General features: G+C 41.2%; 1 protein-coding gene across 2 annotated transcripts; it reads right to left on the minus strand.

The window, feature by feature from the left end:
- Nucleotides 1-4,246: 4,246 nt before the first annotated feature.
- Nucleotides 4,247-17,889, minus strand: LOC115176658 (protein lin-28 homolog A-like). 2 transcript variants are annotated; one of them, XM_029736820.1, is made up of 4 exons: nt 17,520-17,889; nt 16,106-16,278; nt 8,854-9,038; nt 4,247-4,843 (listed from the first exon to the last, which is right to left on the minus strand). In XM_029736820.1, the coding sequence occupies exons 1-4, from the start codon at nt 17,527-17,529 to the stop codon at nt 4,624-4,626; spliced, it is 588 nt and encodes a 195-aa protein (XP_029592680.1). In that variant the 5' UTR covers nt 17,530-17,889; the 3' UTR covers nt 4,247-4,623. The 2 variants fall into 2 exon arrangements, with proteins under 2 accessions (XP_029592680.1, XP_029592671.1); XM_029736811.1 differs by lacking the exon at nt 17,520-17,889 and adding an exon at nt 17,117-17,260.
- Between the last annotated feature and the right edge of the window lie 2,986 nt (nt 17,890-20,875).

A 20,875-nucleotide genomic window follows, 5' to 3' on the forward strand; every position in this document is an offset into this window, starting at 1 on the left:
GCTGCGTACAATTTGCATAAAGTAGAGCAGAGCTGACCTTTTTTCTATCGCTCTGCTGACATACTCTGGTCAGAGTATAAACAAGAGTAGACTGCCCCTAGGGGATGAATGCGGAACAGTTTTCGACCATTTAATGCAAATAATCAGAGGCTAGACAAAACTTTTATTCTAAAGAATGTGTAAACAACATATACATTGGGAGAAAAAAATACAACAGGAAACACATTGAATAGCGGCAGATGTTTATTATTAACTAGTAGGAAATTGTATCTTCACAAATCAGTAAACTGTTAGTCACAGTTTTTTTTGGAATGCATGCTTCACACCATTTAACGAATTGAGGAAGTGAATAACAAATCCAACCAATCACCCCAGTTTCCTGAGGTGCTTGAAATACTTGAGCATAAGATTATATGGTCCAAGAACCAAAGGTTTATGGCAGTAAACATTGATACATTCCTCAGTATAATAAATGCACATTCTTTGGAAATGACACAACATCCCCCATAGATACCACACCACTGCATCAAATGGCCTATGATCACAAATGTTGTAATGGCACAAAAAGCATAAACATGACACAAGGGTCACTTGTGTATGCAGTAGCCTATATGTTTTTCCTGTGGTTTCCATGTAACCCTGAGGACATAATAATATACTCAGTACTTTGCCTTTTAAGATACATCTAACCCATCTAATAACCAACAATCAAATCACAATGTGACAACAACACATAAATGGGAAGTCAAAATAGGTTGATGTAAAACAGTTTTTGCTCAAACACACATGGTTAAAAAAAACTTTCGCTGTGCCACACAAGATACCAATTTAGCTGATGTAGTTATTGAGGTACAACATAGCTTTGTTCACATTATATTCATTCAGTTTGGCACTTGCATTGCTTATTTCTACTAGTCCAGAACAGTGAAACAGTGTTATGATCTAAGCAATGACCTCTGCGGAAATGAGTAATATTACTTTTCATCAGTCCACAGTGGAGAATTTGAGCGATAGTAGATACATTGTGAAACAACTCTGATGTAATTGAATCATCAGAGGGCTTACTAACCAGAGATGAGCAAAATACACGTGGGTGTGTGTCTCTTTTTTAATTGGGAGGGTATACGTGTAGGTCATCAGTGGCAATCAGCATTCATTGACATTCATCCTGCCACATTTTCTAAACCCGGCAAGTACAGATGTTCATTTAAAAAAAAAAACGTGACTCTTATTATACACAGATCTTCTATGTGCGCTATAGTCCCACATGACTGAATCAATGGACACGTGCTTTCACCACATTTCTTTCCATGACAAAATCCTGAGTTAAAACATGTATCACTTACTTAAACACTGGGACTTGGAAAATAATATATCCCATCACCCAATAACAACAATCTGGGATAGTCACATTAGTCATTGATAGTCTGAAATACCATGTTTTAGCCACGTATTGAGACGAGACAGCCCCAATGTGTATAATACTACTAGCCCCCATCCCTTAATATGGTAACAATATTCTCCTAAACTCCCCATCAACAACAATTACAGAGGGAAAAACACAATAATAGAGGAATATTACAGGCCTATCATGGCATATTATTATGTAGGGCAAAATAGAGAACATCAGCAGGTGTGGTATTAGATATGTTGAGTATATAATATTGTGTGTAATAACAACTCATATAGTTTCACATGTCAAAACATTTTAAGACTAGTTTTAAGGACACTCTAAGAATTTGTTTTATTCTTCATGATTAACTGGCATTTTAAAGCATTTTGTGCAGATTAGAGAAAAGAGAGTTTTACTGTAATGCCAAGACATTCAAAACTGGACCCAGGGGTCCTCTACCATTTTATTGTCATGCACTTTGATTTGGCACCAGTGCACTCCCTTGTCTTTCACTGCACACATACAACTATTATAGAGAAACATTGCACCCCAATCCCATCCATAGCCCCTTCCAAGCCTTTGAAAAAATCTGAAGTATTCCCTGAGTTTTCAGATTTGTGATTCCTGAGAGACAAGCCTGAGTGGAGGTTATATATACGTTTCGTTCACCACCTACATACAAAAGTATCTTGTAAATCAAAATATACAAATATGGAACACATATTCATAAGATTAAACTGAATAGAATACAATGATGCACCTCCTACATGATTAGTGCAGAGTGACATTTGCATTGGTTTTGGCATAGATAAAAGGACAAGATTCACAACACGCCCCCATCGCTGGAAAGCTAACTGTGCGTAGCAGTAAATCATACAAGACAAAGTAAAGAGAACTAAATCATTATTAAAAAGGTCATAAAATCTGTCCTGATATTTTTAGACCACAAAAGTCATCTTATGTCAAGATGAATGCACATCCTTTGCCATTGGTGGTGTAGATCCAGCTATATGCCTCAACCCCAAATGAATGGAAAAGATAAGCACTGCAAATCCATTTTGGATTATGGCATAGCTGGATACAAAACCTGCCTGGGACATGGACTTATCTCAACAGAAGACCCTTTTGAGGTATCTGACAAACTTCGATTTTGGGTGTTACGTCCCTTTAAACTCAAACAGCATTGAACAAGATAAAGGCAGACATGAGTGGCTAAGATATCCGATGTCTGGAATGTAATGGAAAACCCATCACAGTTAACCTGGTCCTAGATCTGTATTTGTTTGGCGTAACAATGACAATAGGAGTTGGCAAGACGGCACAAACAGAGCTGGGACCAGGCTATCACAGAGTGACCTAAACCTGAATATGAGGAGAAGCTGCAGCGCAATGTAGATACAAATAAATAACAAGGACTATTTTAAAAAGGCTTCATAATAATTCTAAATATATATTAATTGGATGTTATAGGTCTGTCTTTCAGCTTCTCCTGTAAAACGGGAGTAAAGGCTGATTGGCTTAGCTAGTTCTAAATGCACCTCCATGCAGGGCTGGGTCGATATTCATTAGTGCACATGGTAGCAGAAATGATTCGCAACAAACGAAAACAAGCGTTTCTTATTGGACAAATTCTGGTAGTCCCTCCCTGTTTCAGTTGGTTATCTTCCGTTTTGGTGCCTTGTGACTACAACTGTGGTGTTCCTGTATAGTCCTCACAAGCTGCTTGGAGGCAATGTCTTAAATAGGTACCTAGTAATTGACGACACTGAATTAAAAATGTGTTGCTCCCACTTTTACTCTTGAAAAAAAATTGTTCTCAAAAGGGTTCTTTGTGGTGGGATAGGGTTCTACATGAAGCCTTTTTCACTCGAAGAACCCTTATGGTTCTAAGCAGAACCTTTTTTTCTAAGACAGCAGACAACGCCTGATGCTGCTGCTGCTTTGACTGTCAAGTATAAACAAGACAAGTATGATTATGTAGATTCCTGAATCAACCTCAAGAATCCATTCAAATCTTGCATCTGATTTCTACATGGTAAATTACTTATGTTTGATACATTTCATAGGTATTGGTGTGATTACTGGAGTCAGGGACTCAATTCCAAATGCTGATGTATGTAGTCTAAGCAGAGGATGATCAAGTTGATTATACAGATGTAAGATCTTAATTTAAGGCAGTTTGCTACTGCAGGAAAATAATCCTGCAGCAGCAGGAAATGTGATTTATTATGTGGATTATAATTAATGCACATTTTTTGATACATTTTTCTTTAGGGCAAATGAAGTCTGAAATTTTCAAGTGGAAATTACAAACTTTAGAAACCTTGAATACACTACAAGTTGCATTTCCTGCTGTGCTGGAAAATTCTCAGCAACAAAAGGGTGATCAAATTAAGATCCTACATCTGTAGGGTCCAAGTGTCTGGTTGTAATGTAGCAGCAGCAGATCAGACATGTGCCACGAGGGAGACTGAGCACCTAAGAGACAGCATTGTGCCGGCCCAACATAAAGAAATGACGCAACAACAACAACCAGAAGCTGGCCATAGAAGACATACTTTTTGGTTTGACATTCATTTGTCGCCAGGACATCTGGATGGCCACTTACAATATTGGCAGCCGCCAATACATTGCCTCTAGCTATTACCCAATACCCCGTCCTGTTGGTTCATATGTACCCACCCATTACCACCCATGAGACTAACATTCATTTGCAGAGGTGTAGTGTCACAACTCTGTCTTTGTCGGATATAGTGGGGTGTAACAATCAGGAAAGTCAAGAAGTTGTAAGGCAGCAAAAGTGTTTAGCTATCTACTTGACACTGTGATTTTAAGCTTCCTGGTGAGTTTAGTATAGTAGCATGCCAGTGTGAGTGGCATGGTTTCTCATTATCTGCTCTGTAAAAAATAAACAACTTTCTATTCTATAAAGACATCAAAGTAATATGTGATGTGCCATAACTTATTACAAGTTTAAACCCCTCATTAGCAGTTCCATACATTTTTACAAATATTTCCTGAGTGCTATAATAATATAGCTGTATTTGTGAGTGTTACACCAAAAAAAGATTAACTTCAGTACATTCTTCATGATCGTTTTGTTTACAAAAACCTGAGGTAGTTCCAAAAGTATCATATATAGTTGAAAGGAAACTTAGCGGCCATCTTTCCAGTAAAGCAGTTTGATTGGCTTCTGTGCTTCCCCCAGCTTCCACCCTGCGTCTCCTCGTTCAATCGGAGCTCACGGGGGACGGGGGCGAGTGGCCGTGTTCCTCCTCGTCTCCTTTCAAGGAGGAGGGCTTTCCCTGAGAACTTGGCGAGGACTGCTGTGCTTTGATTGGGCAGTTGGCGACCATGTGAGCAATGCTCTGGCAGAAATGGCACTTCTTAGGCTGGGGTGGCAACTTGCACTCCTTGGCATGGTGGTCCAGGCCTCCGCAGTTGTAGCATCTAAAAAACAAGACGGCGTGTTTGAAATTGAAGACACTGCACAGAATCACTGATCTACAAATCACCTTGCATCTCAAATAACTACTCATTATGTGATGAAGATCAGTGATTCTGAACCTCGCATTGCTCAAACTGATCCCCTCAACCATGCTGATAAATGTAGGACTGGGCCATATGTATCAAGCGTTGCAGAGTAGGGGTGCTGATTTAGGATCAACTTAGCATTTATATCACAGTGAATAGAATTGTATGGACAGGGAGGACCTGATCCTACAGATGTAGGATCTTTATTTGATCACCCTGTTACAGGAGAACTTTCCTGCAATGTAAAAAACGGTATTGTGTATTTGAGGTTTAAAAAGGCTTCTGAAGTTTGTCATTTCCAGTTTGAAATTTCAGACTTTGATTTTCCCTTAAGAAAAATGTATATCAACACCTACAAAAATGTCCAGTAATTGTAATCCAACTTTTTAAAATTTAACTAGGCAAGTCAGTTGAGAACAAATTCTTATTTACAATGACAGCCTACCTCAGACAACGCAGGGCCAATTGTGCACCACCCTTTGGGACTCCCAATCTTGGCCAGATGTGATACAGCCTGGATGTGAACCAGGGACTTCAGCAACACCTCTTGTATTGATGTGCAGTGCCTTATACCACTGTGCCACTCAGGAGCCCTTGATGCAGGATTATTTTCCTGCTTAAGCACACTGGTTCAAATTAAGATCCTACATTTGATAGGAGTGTTGGGCCAGTAACTGAAGGGTTAGTGGATCAAGGTAAAAATCTGTCGTTCTGCCCCTGAGCATGGCAGTTAACCCCCAACAACAACTGCTCCACGGGCACCGATGAAGTGGATATCGATTAAGGCAGCCCCCCCCCCCCCCCGCACCTCTCTGATTCAGAGGGGTTGAGTTAAATGCGTTAGACACATTTCAGTTGAATGCATTCAGTTGTACCTGACTAGGTATCCCTCCTTTCCCTATATATGGCCCCTGATCTTTTATTGAGTCAGATGTGCTGTCCCCTGCAATCCACAAGAGGGCAGCATATGCCAGTTAGGCTAGTGCTGCAGCAGCCAAATAAGAACTCTGGCCAGTTCCATGCAGTGGCCTATTTATTTATTGTATTTATTTAACCTTTAATTAACTACGCAAGTCAGTTAAGAACAAATTCTTATTTACAATGACGGCCTACCCCAGCCAAACCATAAAGACGCTGGGCCAATTGTGCACCGCTCTATGGGACTACCAATCATGATACAGCCTGGAATCGAACGAGGGTCTGTAGTGACGGCTCTAGCACTGCCTATGACCATCCTTTTCATGTGAACAGGGTTAAAAGTGGGTTAAAAAGTGCAAATGATTTTTGTTCTACCCCATGTGCAAATGCAAATTGAACATAACAGCATGCAACTCTTTTCTACAGGATGTACGCTGTTTATAAAAGCACGTTCTCTCTGTATGTTTCAGTAGGCTATTTGTAACTTTGAATGGCCTCCCATCTACAAATGAACCACCCTTTTCATTCTTTGTCCACAGTACTTTGCTGCAATGAGGTCTTTTTAGCTACATCAATTATATTCCTTCTCCATAGAACATATACAGAGTATCACAGTCCATGCAGAAGGGTTAGGGGTCAATGGTAGCCATAAGAGTAGCCTTCCTTTGATAGCTTCGGTTTAAACAGGACCTATAGAATAGCCACGCGTCCAGGGGCGGCTGACAGATGGGCAGTGGCATTGGGACTGTCACCACTGCTGTGCCACTGAGGAGCTATTAAGGACCCCCTTCCTCCAATGATGCAGATGAGGCTTGGTCAGGAGAGGCTCAAGGAGGTCAGTTGCTTCTTTGTACCACTGGCCGTTGGGTTGGTGTCAAGGCCCAACTGTCTCAACATCGATTAGGGAGCGCGTGCAGGAAAAGGGAAGTGGTCCTTTGTCTAAAAAGCCGCAGCAATGATCTCCCAACTCTGACCCCTGCGGTCCTCGCTAACCCCCGCAACCCCCTATATTTTAGTCGTACACGGTTGCCATGGTTACCGTGACCTCTAACCCCCTCCCGGACTCCCACATCTGTTATCAATTAAATGGACAGGGGTTTTTTCCCTCCCTGCATCATATATACCTACTAAATGCGTCAGCATGCTTCAGTTCAGCTGGCAACTAGCCGAAGTTGGCTTGGCGAACCGAACATGTGTGCTCGCATACTACCTTGAAATACCTTCCCTTGAAAAAAATTGAATGGCAATAGTACTGTTTGTCCATTTTGAGTCACCGTAGCCAGTACACTTCCTCAAAATAGTCAGAATTAATCTAAGATAATGCAAGAAATCTGTCATTGATTTTGACGTTTTTGCCGAGGAGATCTTAGTCGTGCAATTTTACATCTAACTAAGATGTTTGGTACAGTATTTCTCAATAAAAAAAATGTGCAAAAATCTCTCGTTGAAGGCTTTACTGATGAATCCTTACTTTTGACCAATCACCGATGACGGGGCGTAGACTTCGGCTGTTGACTTCAGCTTGTCTCAAGAAAACATTTCGTATGTCCGGACAACCGAAAAAAAAACCTTCCAAAATGAACAAAAACGTCACAAAATGTCGTCATAATATATGCACAAACTCTTCCGAACTGTTTCGGCTCGGAAGCCTTAAGGTGGAATCAGAAAATAAATTGTGGCTGATTTTGGCCATATTTTTTGAAATATCCAGATAACACTGGTGAAACAAGTGGCAGGGCCCTCTGTTTCTAGTCCCATGCAAACACCGCAACCTAATAAAGAATATTAAATATGCCATTGACAAAAGTCATTGACAAAAATCCTTTAGAATCTTAGACCTATGTACTGACTACTCTTCAAGACATACAACAGTTTATCTTATTCTCCATTGAAAATGTTGGAGTTGGCCCCATATGATTCCTCTTATAAGGACCAGCATAGTCTTGGGAGAGTGAATCGTGCGCCACAGGCCTCCCAGGACTCTTTGAGGCCTTAACAATCTCCATTCTCACCCTGACTATACTCTGGGCCTAATCACAACTGACAGGAGGCCACATTGATACCCCTCTCTAACCCATCACAATATCCACAATGGACAAAGGACCCACAATGTTGGCCCGCCTCTCACTTTTACTTTGCGGTGAGAAAAAGTGAAGGGATTTGTGCATTTTAAATGGAATGCATTATGCAAGTGGTGGGGTATGGAACCTTTTTCATGCAAAAGGGTTCTTCGGAACCTTCTCAATGGAAAAAAGGCTTCAAGTAAGGTTCTTTATGGGTAAAATGGTTCTACCTAGAACCATTAAGGGTTATTTTACAGGGACAAGTCCAAACAACTCGTATTTTTGTAAATTGGTCTTATAACTAACATTAGTAATATTTCAACATCAAACACTTGCCAACTTAAATAAAGCTTTTTTTTTTATAAATAAAACACCTAGAATTAAATATTTCATATTTGACTAGTTCTAAACTGTAATGACAGGATAATTATAATCCACATCTAAAGTGATTCAGAAACATTCATGTTACCAGTTCAGGTTACCACCACAAAAACACATTCTGTGGAAGAGGTTTGGAAAAGGTTTTCCAAGAGAGAACCACTGGGTGTAGCTCCACAAGGGACGTCCAGAATTAAACAGCTATTGATCCAGGTCACACGTCAAGCCTGCCTGTGTGACCCTAACCACGGCCAGGGGTGGGGGTCAAGGAAAAGAAGAAGAAGACAGAACAGGATAAAACCGAAACACCATTTTGAATCATATCCAAAATGGATGGACCATTGCAGATGTGAGATCCAACCACAATAAAGAAAATACTTTGGGCCACCATCTTTTGAGTATGTTTGACCCCTACTATGGTATACATAGATGTGGTATGTGTGTAAGATTAATATATACATTGTTGCTTATCTGATCATATTTTTCTGTTTCAATGTGTACAGTTTAGTGTATACCTTGTCCACATTCGATGTACAAACAGAGTGTGCATACAAGGCAGGCACTCACCGATCTCCTTTGGAGCGGCGTTTCTGGATGCTCTTGCCTTTGGGTCTCCTCTCGCTGCCCACACAGTGTGTGCCCTCCGGCCCAGTGACTCTCTGGGACTCCAGGCCTTTGGCTGACTTCTTGAAAGTGAACTCGACCGCCTCGCCCTCCTTCAAGCTGCGGAAGCCCTCCATGTGCAGCTTACTCTGGATGGCAGAGAAAGACAGGAGAAAGAAACGCCAGAATAGTGTTAGCAGTTTCACCTTCATTCCTGTGCCCCTTTCCAAATGAATCTCAGAGTAGGAGTGCTGATCAAGGATCAGCTCCCCCTATCCATATAATTCTATTCATTATGATCTAAAAGGAAAATCTGATCCTTTATTGGCAGTCCTACTATGAGACTCTTGTGAACACGGCCCTGTAACCTTTCAGAGGTCATATCAAATATCACATTTTGAACACTTTCCAAGGGGCATTTCAAACATATCTGGGAGGATTGTTAAGTCGTTACACATTCTTACGAACAGATCTTAAGAACTGAAGTCTTGCTGCATGATATGTTCCAAATCAATGATGACGCAATCGCAAAAACCTTACAGCATCAGCTAACAAATCAACTAATAGTCAGCCAAGGGAGACGCTGAGCAGTGACCCCTGTGAACACTATGCTATCTTCAAACTTTTCTGACAGAGATAGGAGCTATCTGGCATCTGTCCTAAGTCTCCTGACTGTTGATCATTCTGTCTCACCTCATAAATAAACAACAACTACAAAGCCTCTTATTGTCAGACAGACTATTTGTCCTCCCTCACTAGCCTGCATTGGTCTATTGCCCAACACTGGCCACAGTGGCCTGTGTGTCTCCTGTGTTTGAGTGGTAAACCTGATGTGATAACCTTCACCCATCCCCCGCTGCCAAAGGACCAGCATTCCGCACTACTACGTCCCCTACCCCCAACCTCTCTTCCCAACTACGTCACAAAAGACCACTAACACACTAACACACTAACCACCACTGCAGGATTCTTGCTGGGAGGGATAGGGTTGGGGGTGGGGTAGGGTTGGGGTGGGGGTGGGGTAGGGTGGGGTCAGGGAGACATTCCTTGGATGGTTGTTTGGCTGGGAGATACGCAGATAAGTTGAGAATGAACACATTCTCACTCCAAATGATTAGGTACCTGCATGTTTTGATTTAATAACGGATTGACTGTTTTACTAAAATGGGATACATTTAGAATGAAATCCATATAAACTCAAAGCCTGAAAGCATTCAACAGCTCAAGAGTAGGGACACAATCAGCACCATGATCCTAAGATCAACGCTAAAGACTATGCTAACATCAAACCAGGTTCGTGTTCCTAAGGGCACAAAACAGAAAACGTTTTAAACGTTATGAAGTGGAAAACTAAAATAGTCCCATTCTGTTTCATTGGTGACAAATGAATACGACCCAGTACTTTAGCTACAGTATCCTACAGACTCTTTTTTCAGATCCCATTCTGCTGCCTTCACCTCAGTTGACCCAGGCAGCGCTGTTCAGAAGAGAGAAGTTCAGCCATGAGATAAAAACAGCCTTGGAGAAGGGGAAAATGAGGGAGGAAGGGATGAAGAAATGGAGGGAGGAAAGGGGAGGCTATGAAAAAGGGGAATGTGCTGTGCATTAAGGGGTCATGCCAGGGGCAGCCTGGGTAAAACAAGAACCCTCCAAAATAGCTTTTGGATTGGTGGTATGGTATATCTGCAACCAGGCAGCCAATATCGTTGATTTTGATATGATTAGCAATGAAGTTTCAACTAACCTTTGAGAATTTCACCATTAGAGGGTGATCAATATTGTGCTGCAAACAGAATTCCACAATTGTAGAGCCAAAAACCCAATTATTTCTCTCATGCTCAGGTCAGTGTCAGGACAAGACTAAGGGCTATGCCACCTCATTTAGGTATTTCCCAGGCACCAAGTAGTGCCATTTGTCTAGGTTCCTGGCCCAATTTAGGAGCGGAAAGACATCAGCCATGCTCACCACAGAGAATTTCCTCTCCAGAAATGTCAATGGCTGCCATTGTCAGGCTGGGACGATCTTATATTATTTCAGGAAATCTTAAGGATATATTTAAAGACCAGGGGGTGGATTCCCAGACCCAGATTGAGCCTAGTCCTGGACTAAAAAGCAAGCTCAATCATTGAAAATGATTTTTAGTCCAGGACTAGGATTCATCTGTGAATGGGAAACTGCCACTATCTGATTTATCCTTCTTTGACAGCCTTCTCTGCATATTGCTTCAAATATCAACAACACTATGTGTGTAACTGTGCAGTTGCATTGATGGGAAGCTTTAAACAGTTACAATTAGGCTAGCTTGAAAAGAAAAGCCTAAAAAATGATGTGCCATAGATTGTATTTTAACCAGGACACTAATTCAGATACAAGCCGCATGGCCTACAAGGAACTGCATCTATTGTGTAATGGAAACTAGCAATGCAATAGCATCTAGCATTACATTAAAGTGAACCGTTCCTTAATACTCTAATGGTCACTGATGAGCATCTGCTGTGAAGTTACAAGCAGATCTGTGACACACGATGGGTCATCCATAAATCAATTTGGGTGACAAAAGTGCCCAGTTGAAAAGCTGCTCCATTGAACATTGGCCCCAGTGACCGTTAACTCACTTCCCCTCACACGTGTGACCCCCCCCCCCCCCCTCCTCTCCAGGTCCATCCATACCCACCCCCAACACAGAGAACATACCATGTGGAAAGAGAAAGGAGACTCCTAGTATGGCCTTAAACCCTACCAACCTGGTGAAGTGCATTGGAGGGTGATATGAAGCTCTACTGTAGGCTATGTCCATACTAGCTTGAAGAAAACAGAGTGGGGTAGATGAATGAAGACATACGAGGAGAGAGAGAAAGAAGACAATGGGAAGGGATTGCTGCTAGGACAAAGTGGGGCTGAGGGGCTCGGTCACAGCCGAGAGGAGCATGCTTCATTGGGATGCATGGTCCTATTGTTCACCTGCACACAAAGGCTAGAAGGCCCCGGGAGTTCATGTTCTCTCCCTGACATGCAGCGACTCATTTCGGGGCCAAAGCCCCATTGCCATAATGCACCGTAGCCATAATGCCCATCCGTCCATCATGGATGAACATTGAACACACATGATCTCGCCTTCCTAACAATGGCTAGCAGGGTTGGGGTCACTTCCATTTCAATTCAAAAAGTAAACTGTAATTCTAATTCCGAATTTTTCAAGCATTGAGGAAAATTGGAATTGGAATTTCAGCTTGCTTCCTGAATTCAAATGAAATGTAATTGACCCGAACCCTGATGGCTAGGGGAGGAAATCAGTGGAGAAGTCATTATGTAAGATGTCAAAGGACAGGGTTCAGGAGGACATTGTCCCAGTTACATCGTTAACAGATATTGTTCACTTATTCAAACATATCTTTTAAAAGGCTTGGAATCTAGAGTGGCGGCACTAGAAGAGGGATGTCTGCATTCTGGGAAAAATTAAATAAGTATTTAGTCATACAAATTACTTATTGAGAAATAGATTAATATTAAAGAAAGGTTTTCAGGAAGAAATCATTCATTTGCATTGTGATTGTAGTCCTGGCCATTTCAACAGATCAAAAGTTCAAATAGCTTAAATAAATGGTCTAAAAAGCAGCGGTTCTGAAAAGGAGGAAATAGTTATAATTACATGTAATGGCTCAGATACACCAATAGCGATTGCTGGCCAAGAGTACTTAGCACTTCTGAACGTAATTTGTGAAGCGAGCGTGCACTGATTTAACGTGTAGAATCGGATGAAAAACATTGTCAGTCAGAGGTCTACAGCTGGTGGTTCCTAAACCACTGTGTGCTATCGGCAGACAAAAGCTAGATCCACTTTCGACGCAATGCGTGCGAGCCTTAAGGGCTCTAGACAGTCTAAACAAACAGAACTGGCGGAGAACCGTTTGCATCACCTTCTAAAAATCTGTCCGCACAAATGTATATACAGTGCATTCAGAAAGTATTCAGAACCCTTGACTTTTACCATATTTGTTACGTTACAACCTTATTCTAAAATAGATGTAATACTTTTTTCTCTCTCATTAATCTACACACAATACTCCATAATGAGAAAGTGAAAACAGGTTTTTAGAAATGTTTGTAAATGTTACTCAGTACTTTGTTGAAGCACCTTTGGCAGTGATTACAGCCTTAAGTCTTCTTGGGTACGACGCTACAAGCTTGGCACACCTGTATTTGGGGAGTTTCTACCATTCTTCTCTGCAGATCCTCTCATGCTCTGTAAGGTTGAATGGGGAGTGTCACTGCACAGCTATTTTCAGGTCTCTCCAGAGATTTTTGATTGGGTTCAAGTCCGGGCTCTGGATGGGCCAATCAAGGACATTCAGAAACTTGTCCCGAAGCCACTCCTGCATTGTCTTGGCTGTGTGCCTAGGGACGTTATCCTGTTAGAAGGTGAACCTTCGCCCCAGCCTGAGGTCCTGAGCGCTCAGGAGCAGGTTTTCATCTTTTTGGGATGGTGCCAGGTTTCCTCTAGACGTGGCGCTTGGCATTCAGGCCAAAGAGTACAATCTTGGTTTCATCAGACCACAGAATCTTGTTTCTCCTGGTTCTTTATTTGCCTTTTGGCAAATTCCAAGCGGGCTGTCATGTGCCTTTTACTGAGGAGTGGCTTCTGTCTGGCCACTCTACCATAAAGGCCTGATTGGTGGAATGCTGCAGAGATGGTTGTCCTTCTGGAAGGTTCTCCCATCTCCACAGAGGAACTCTGGAGCTCTGTCAGAGTGACCATCAGGTTCTTGGTCATCTCCCTGACCAAGGCCCTTCTCCCCCGATTGCTCAGTTTGGCCGGTCGACCAGCTCTAGGAAGTCTTGGTGGTTCCAAAATTCTTCCATTTAAGAATGATGAAGGCCACTGTGTTCATGGGGACCTGCAATGCTGCAGCCATTTTTTTGTTACCCTTCCCCAGATCTGTGTCTCAACACAATCCTGTCTCGGAGCTCTACGTACAATTCCTTTGACCTCATGGCTTGGTTTTTGCTCTAACATGCACTGTCAACTGTGAGACCTTATATAGACAGGTGTGTGCCTAAAATCATGTCCAATCAATTGAACTTACCACAGGTGGACTCCAATCAAGTTGTAGAAACATCTCAAGGATGATCAATGGAAACAGGATGCACCTGAGCTCAATTTCGAGTCTCATAGCAACGGGTCTGAATACTTATGTAAATATAGTATCTCTGTTTTTTTATTATCTTTTAATACATTTGCACACAAAAAATATAAAAACATTTGCAATTTTTATTTTTTTTAATAAATTAGCAAACCATTCTAAAAACCTGTCTTTGCTTTGTCATTATTGGGTATAATGTGTAGATTGATGAGGATTTTTTTTTATTAACTCAATATTAGAATAAGGCTGTAACTAACAAAATGTGGAAAAAGTCAAGGGGTGTGAATACTTTCCGAATGCACTGCAGAGTGGAGAGAATCATTGTACCATCTAAACTGCTGTGAAATATATTTTCCATAACCCACAATATTGTATTTTCAGCTGTTTGAAGCTGGTGTACAAAACTGAAAGTAAATGACGCCAAAATATGGGAAGATTAGAAATAGTGCACATAGAACTGATCTACCGGTTCTTAGACTTGCTTTTAATGAGAATGACCGATCTTTATCTCACATTTCTATGTGAATTTGGTCAGGTTAGACGTTAAACCCAGCCATGTAAGGTAAAGGTGTGCCCAGGCCGACCCAATGGGGAGCCAGGCCCACCCAATCAGATCGAGCAAATATCTCTACTTGGCAGTGTGCCAAACGGACATTATTTGTCTTTTTACCTAAACATGCAAACACCATCAGATATAATTCTTAGCAAACAGTGCACTAGAATGACATTCAGATGAACTGGAATGACATTCACTCTCATGGGATTGGTCGCCAAAAATAACTAACTGAAAGCCACACACCCAATAAGCCACAAGTATGAACGCATTGAGGCATATGTCACTGTGCTTCTATTGCTATATGCCACTGCCTTCTTCATTTGTTCAGTTTGGCAAACAAGACAGCTCATAATACAGTGCCTTTATCAGTCAATAGGCTCCCGCGTCACGCAGCGGTCTAAGGCACTGCATCTCAGAAAGGTAGGGGTCAAAATTACTCTTGAATGAATTGTGAATAATGATGAGCGAGAAAGTTACAGAGGGTCAAAGATCATAACCCCAAGACATGATAACCTCTCACTATTACCAATAACAGGGGAGGTTAGAATGTCTTGGGGGTATGATCTTTGACCCTCTGAAACACAACCAAAACGTACTGCAAATGCATCCAACAAGTTTGTAGAGTCACAAGATTGATGTAGTCATTGAGTGCTAAGGATATGGGGCCAAATACTAATCTTTTGACTACATTATTTATAAGAATCTTTAGGGGTGTCAATTATTTTGACTTGTTAAACTAAACCTTTTTTTTTTACCTTTATTTAACTAGGCAAGTCAGTTAAGACCAAATGCTTATTTACAATGATGGCCTAAACCTGCCAAACCCAGACGATGCTGGGCCAATTGTGTGCTGCCTATGGACTCCCAATAACAGCTGGTTGTAATACAGCCTGGATTTGAACCAGGGTGTCTGTAGTGACACCTCTAGCACTGAGATGCAGTGCCTTTAGACTGCTGTGCCACTCAGTGTAGCTCTTTCCTTGTTTTTCCTCACACATTAATAACCCTTAGGTAGAAAACAGGAGAAATTGTTGCAAAACCATCAATATTTTATTTGGCAAGTCAGTTAAGAACAAGTTCTTTGCAGCTCGGGGATTCAATCTAGCAACCTTTTGGTTACTGGCACAATGCGCTAACCACTGAGCTACTTGCCATCACCCAAACCAATTTGGTCAATAACAAATAATATATATTTCTCTGAGCAATTGTATTAGAATAAAATAACATACTTTCCGTTTTCTTTTCTTTTTTGCATACAATATAGCTCAGTATTTGATTTTTATTTTATTTTATACAGTCATTATTGCTAATCTTTATCAAGTGTGTCCATGATTTTGGACCCCACTGTAATGACCACGAGGTCACGAGGTAAGCCAGCAACGCATGCTCGTTTGAGAAGGGAAACTGCCTGAAGATGTTATTCTGCGTCAATGTATAGTGGACCACCATTCACCACATATTTGGTGTGAGAAGTAGACGGTAAAATAGTTCATTTTAAAACCAAGGCGCCCCTCTTACCTGATGGACGAACACATCGACCGGAGACTCGAGCGGGACCCCCTCTCGGTTGGTCATGGACAAAAACCCAAAGCCCATGCGCACGTTGAACCATTTACAGACGCCGACACCGTGGAAAGATTCCGAGTCCTCCTCGGTGCTTGGTCCTTCATCCTCTTCGGTCTTGCAGACTCCTGTAATTTCGAACAATATGTTAAACAATGTTCGTTTTACTATTTACCAGAACACAAGGAAGGAGTGTGCGCGTAAAATTGCCATTCAGCTTCGTTCTTTCCTTGTTTTTCCTCACGCATCCATAACCCTTAGGTAGAAAACGGGAAGAAGTCGTTGCAAAACCCGACCGATATGTTACGATTTGATTTGATCAGTAACCAATCATATCCATAGGCCTAAATATAGACCTTTCTACAAACAATTCCAATACATAAACAACAATATTGTATGGGTCCATAATGACAATTATCTATAGGTCTAACTCTGGCTAGAATTATTTGTTATTCTCCCATCTTATAATTCAATCTTTCACACTTAGGATATTTATATTTCACACTCATAGTGAGTATATATTAAGTGTACTCGTATGTGAAGAAACAACACAGTCCAACACGAAACTAATTACGAAACCTAATATATCACTTAAATGGCTAGCCTAAGTTGAACTGAATTTTATGGGCCTCTTGTTAGCTGCGTTTGTGCGACAGAAAAAAGTTACTTATAAAAATAAAACAAATTAATTTTAATTTACAAGACTACATTTTAAAATTCGTCTACAAAAAGTAAAATATACATTTACATTTATCAAGTGCCTACTTTGTCAACAACACGAGAACTTGAGTCGGGTTAGTCCATTGCGAACAAAATAAAGCATGTTTTGGTATTGACTAGGCAATTTAAAAGGAAAATAGTTCCATACTGTACACAATTGTACATTCGTAAGCTGATATTCATAATATATCTCTTTAGAGACAGAGACTACAGTAAACACAATATATCGTCAGATTTTTACTCAACCTGGGAATTCCTGGTTAGAGACAGAACCCATCTTGCCAATTCACGCCTTGAGTCAAAGGAAGCACCCAAGTTAATGTAGGATATCCCTTTCCCCTTAAGAGCAGCGTAATGCCCACGGGTTCCCACTTTCATGCCAAATGCGCTGTAAAGCAAAAGCTCAACTTCGGGGGAAAAGTGGGAGGGCGAAATAAACAAAAGTGTCTGGCAACGTATTGCTCCAAACAATGAGGGGTGGGGGTCACAGGGAAGAATTTGTAGAAGAATTACCCAAGATCTAAAATACAATGCAAGGTAACCCAGCCCCCTAAACCTCTTCATCTATGGCCATCAGAGAGACTCCTTGGCTTTATAGCGTCAAACCAAATAACCAATCAAAGTGTTTTAGTCCAAATTATTGGCCTACCTTCTGCCATGTTCGGTGACGCTTGTCTTTCGCCTATATCAGTCCCTGTCCCCCCTGTGTTTTTGCCTGGACGTCTCGGGCCCCGCTCCGCGTTGGATCACGTCTTTATTCCTCCCCTGGTCAGTTTTCACACTTGGTCAATATAGAAAGGACCAGGGAGCATCTTCTTCCTACCACCAACCAACCCCAACCCTCTCGGTCATGTCCACGTGATTCCCAATTAGCCTACATGATTAATTGCACGTTCCTGATGTTGGAGGGCCCCACATACGTCTAGTGACCAATCACAATTCAGAGAGACCACCGCACAGTTGCTTATGCAGAGAGACCACCGCACACCGCACCACTGCTTATCACAGCGCTAGCCCTGAGCCCCCCATGTAGGCTATCCTTTTCCCCTTCCGAGCAGCGTAATGCCCACGGCTTCCCACATTCATGCCAAATGCGCTGTAAAGCAAAAGCTCAACTTCGGGGGGAAAAGTGGGAGGGCGAAATAAACAAAAGGTTCTGGCAACTTATTGCCCTAAACAATGAGGGGTGGGGGTCACAGGGAAGAATTTGTAGAATAATTACCCAAGATTTAAAAGACAATGCAAGGTAACCCAGCCCCCTAAACCTCTTCATCTATGGCCATCAGAGAGACTCCTTGGCTTTATAGCGTCAAACCAAATAACCAATCAAAGTGTTTTAGTCCAAATTATTGGCCTACCTTCTGCCATGTTCGGTGCCGCTTGTCTTTCGCCTATATCAGTCCCTGTCCCCCCTGTGTTTTTGCCTGGACGTCTCGGGCCCCGCTCCGCGTTGGATCACGTCTTTATTCCTCCCCTGGTCAGTTTTCACACTTGGTCAATATAGAAAGGACCAGGGAGCATCTTCTTCCTACCACCAACCAACCCCAACCCTCTCGGTCATGTCCACGTGATTCCCAATTAGCCTACATGATTAATTGCACGTTCCTGATGTTGGAGGGCCCCACATACGTCGAGTGACCAATCACAATTCAGAGAGACCACCGCACCACTGCTTATCACGGACCCTACCCCCTCCATCTCTCTCTGTCCTGAGTGTGAATTTAGCGGCCATCGACCCCACACAACCTAATAAAATACAGCGCAAATGGTCAGAGGCAATTGCAAACCCACCAGACAACATTACATCCGAACATGGCCCATATATGGGAGATGTTGAATTTAAAATGTATCAATCAAATGTGTGCGTGGTTTATGTTTAATAAATATTCCTTAAATAATAGAGGGTATAATAGGTTATTCTAAACAACTCCATGTTATAACTAGGCCTATTTCGCTTTCGAAATTGCGGGACGAAATTAGGTGTAACGTGATTGGGTTAATATTGAATACTCAGTGTGTTCCATCGTAATCAGTCACTTTGCTGCTGTCGCAATGTTGCTGATGGATGCAAAAAGTTGGTTTGGAGAGGTTGTGGTTCATTTGAGGTGACGCATCGTAGGGGGAGGGGGATGGGACTGGACGGCCACGAAGAGGTTTGGCTCGGTCATCATCAAATAAATCACTGCATTTTGATGTAGCCAGTGGATTTTGACTCAATTCATAGCCAAATCTTCAGCAGGAAGTTCGAAGAGTAGCCTAAAGAAATAAAACCGCAACGACGCAAACGAAACAATTGCCTTCAGCATACACCTCTTCTGGAATTGTGGCATGAAAAGACAGGCCTATCTGGTCAAACGAATTCCTAGATCGATGATGATTGATCACAAATGTTAAGTTCTTGTTGACTGTTTTCCTTGTAGAATGATTAATGAAGCAAAAATAAACCAAATAACTCCCCTTATTTAACGCTCTCATTGACGTCGCTCTGAGGTGGTATAGGCGTAGTAGTTATATAATAATACTAATTATGATGCTTAAAATATAGTACAAATATAATAATACAACAATAATTATTTGTATTATTATCATTGTATTTATTATATATCTGCCCATTATTTAATTAATATACCAATGATATTAACGAAAATTACATAATACGTTATTATAATGAAGTTATGCTGTTAAGATAAGCCCTGCAGTGTTCATTTGCTAACTTTTTTTTTTACAATCGTGTTAAAAACATAATAGTGACAGGGAAACGTGTTTCAGGAAGAGATAAACCATTTTTAGATTCAAAGTTGTGTTAGATATCCTTATCACCACGAGCCTTTGTGGGTATTTGAAACAACGAGGTTGAAAAGAAAGCCAAGACAAGTGGTTTAAACGAAGGAGAGAGGTTGAGGTTCACAGAATTCAATACACTTTTTAATGTATTCTTGATTACTGGACCTAAGAGAGTTTTCTTATGTAGGCCAATGCATGGATGATTTAGACAACGCCATCAAAATCGTTATCTTCATTGGTTAATAGCCCATGAGACATATATGGATGGTTCTGTTTATAACTTTAATTCTAGTTGGCAGTAGGTCCTGTGTCATCCATATAAACATAATTGTCTTGTTTATTGTACAATGTGCTGTTTCTTGTTCGAAATAATTGAATAGCTTGATTAGGTTGCATCATAAAATTACGAATTGACTCATAAAATGTATTTGAAGAGAATGATGGCAATTGCTTCCAGTGGGATTAAGGGGACACTGTCACGTCCTGACCATAGTGAGTGTTATTTTCTATGGTAGATTAGGTCAGGGCGTGACAGGGGGTGTTCGTCTGGTTTTTGTATGTCTATGTTACGTTTCTAGGTTTGTATTTCTATGTTGGTGTCATTTGGCATGACCTCCAATTAGAGGCAGCAGGTTGTCATTGTCTCTAATTGGAGGTCCTATTTAAGTTTAGGTTTGTCCCACAGGTGTTGGTGGGTGATTGTTCTTCGTGAGGTTTATGTTCCTCCAGCGTCACGGTTTGTTGTTTTGTATTTACTTAAAGTGTTAATTGTTGCATTCGGTTTCACTGATTTAAATAAAACGTGGAACTACGAAAACGCTGCATCTTGGTCCGCTCTTTCAAACAGCCGTGACAGACACCGTAATTTCAGCAAAGTTTTAATTCTAAAAACAAAACACAAAAAAAAATATTTGAAGCTATAGGCTACAAAGTGCTTATGTTAAATCTTTACTGTAAACAAACGGCTGTATAAGGCTCCACACATCAGTAAGAGTTCATAATTAGCACAGTTGCACATAAACTCCACACATTCAACTGGTTCACAACTTGTTGCTCAACTGAAGCTGCGTTTACACAGGCAGACCAATTCTAATCCTTTGCGTAATTATTCGCAAAATATCTGATCTGATTGGTCAAAATACTATTAGTTGAAAAAGGTCAGAATTGTGCTGCCTGTGTAACACATCAAAAATAATTATTTATTATTTCAAACCATGGATA

The sequence above is a fragment of the Salmo trutta genome, chromosome 3 (genome assembly GCF_901001165.1).
Source record: "Salmo trutta chromosome 3, fSalTru1.1, whole genome shotgun sequence".
NCBI lineage: Eukaryota > Metazoa > Chordata > Actinopteri > Salmoniformes > Salmonidae > Salmo > Salmo trutta.

Coding starts and splice junctions, on each gene's coding strand:
- LOC115176658 (XM_029736811.1), bottom strand. CDS start 17,147: ATGGGTTCTGTCTCTAACCAGGAATTCCCAG. Junction 16,279..17,116: donor CTCTAACCAGGAATTCCCAG/GTTGAGTAAAAA, acceptor TCGAAATTACAG/GAGTCTGCAAGACCGAAGAG. Junction 9,039..16,105: donor TCGATGTGTTCGTCCATCAG/GTAAGAGGGGCG, acceptor TCTGCCATCCAG/AGTAAGCTGCACATGGAGGG.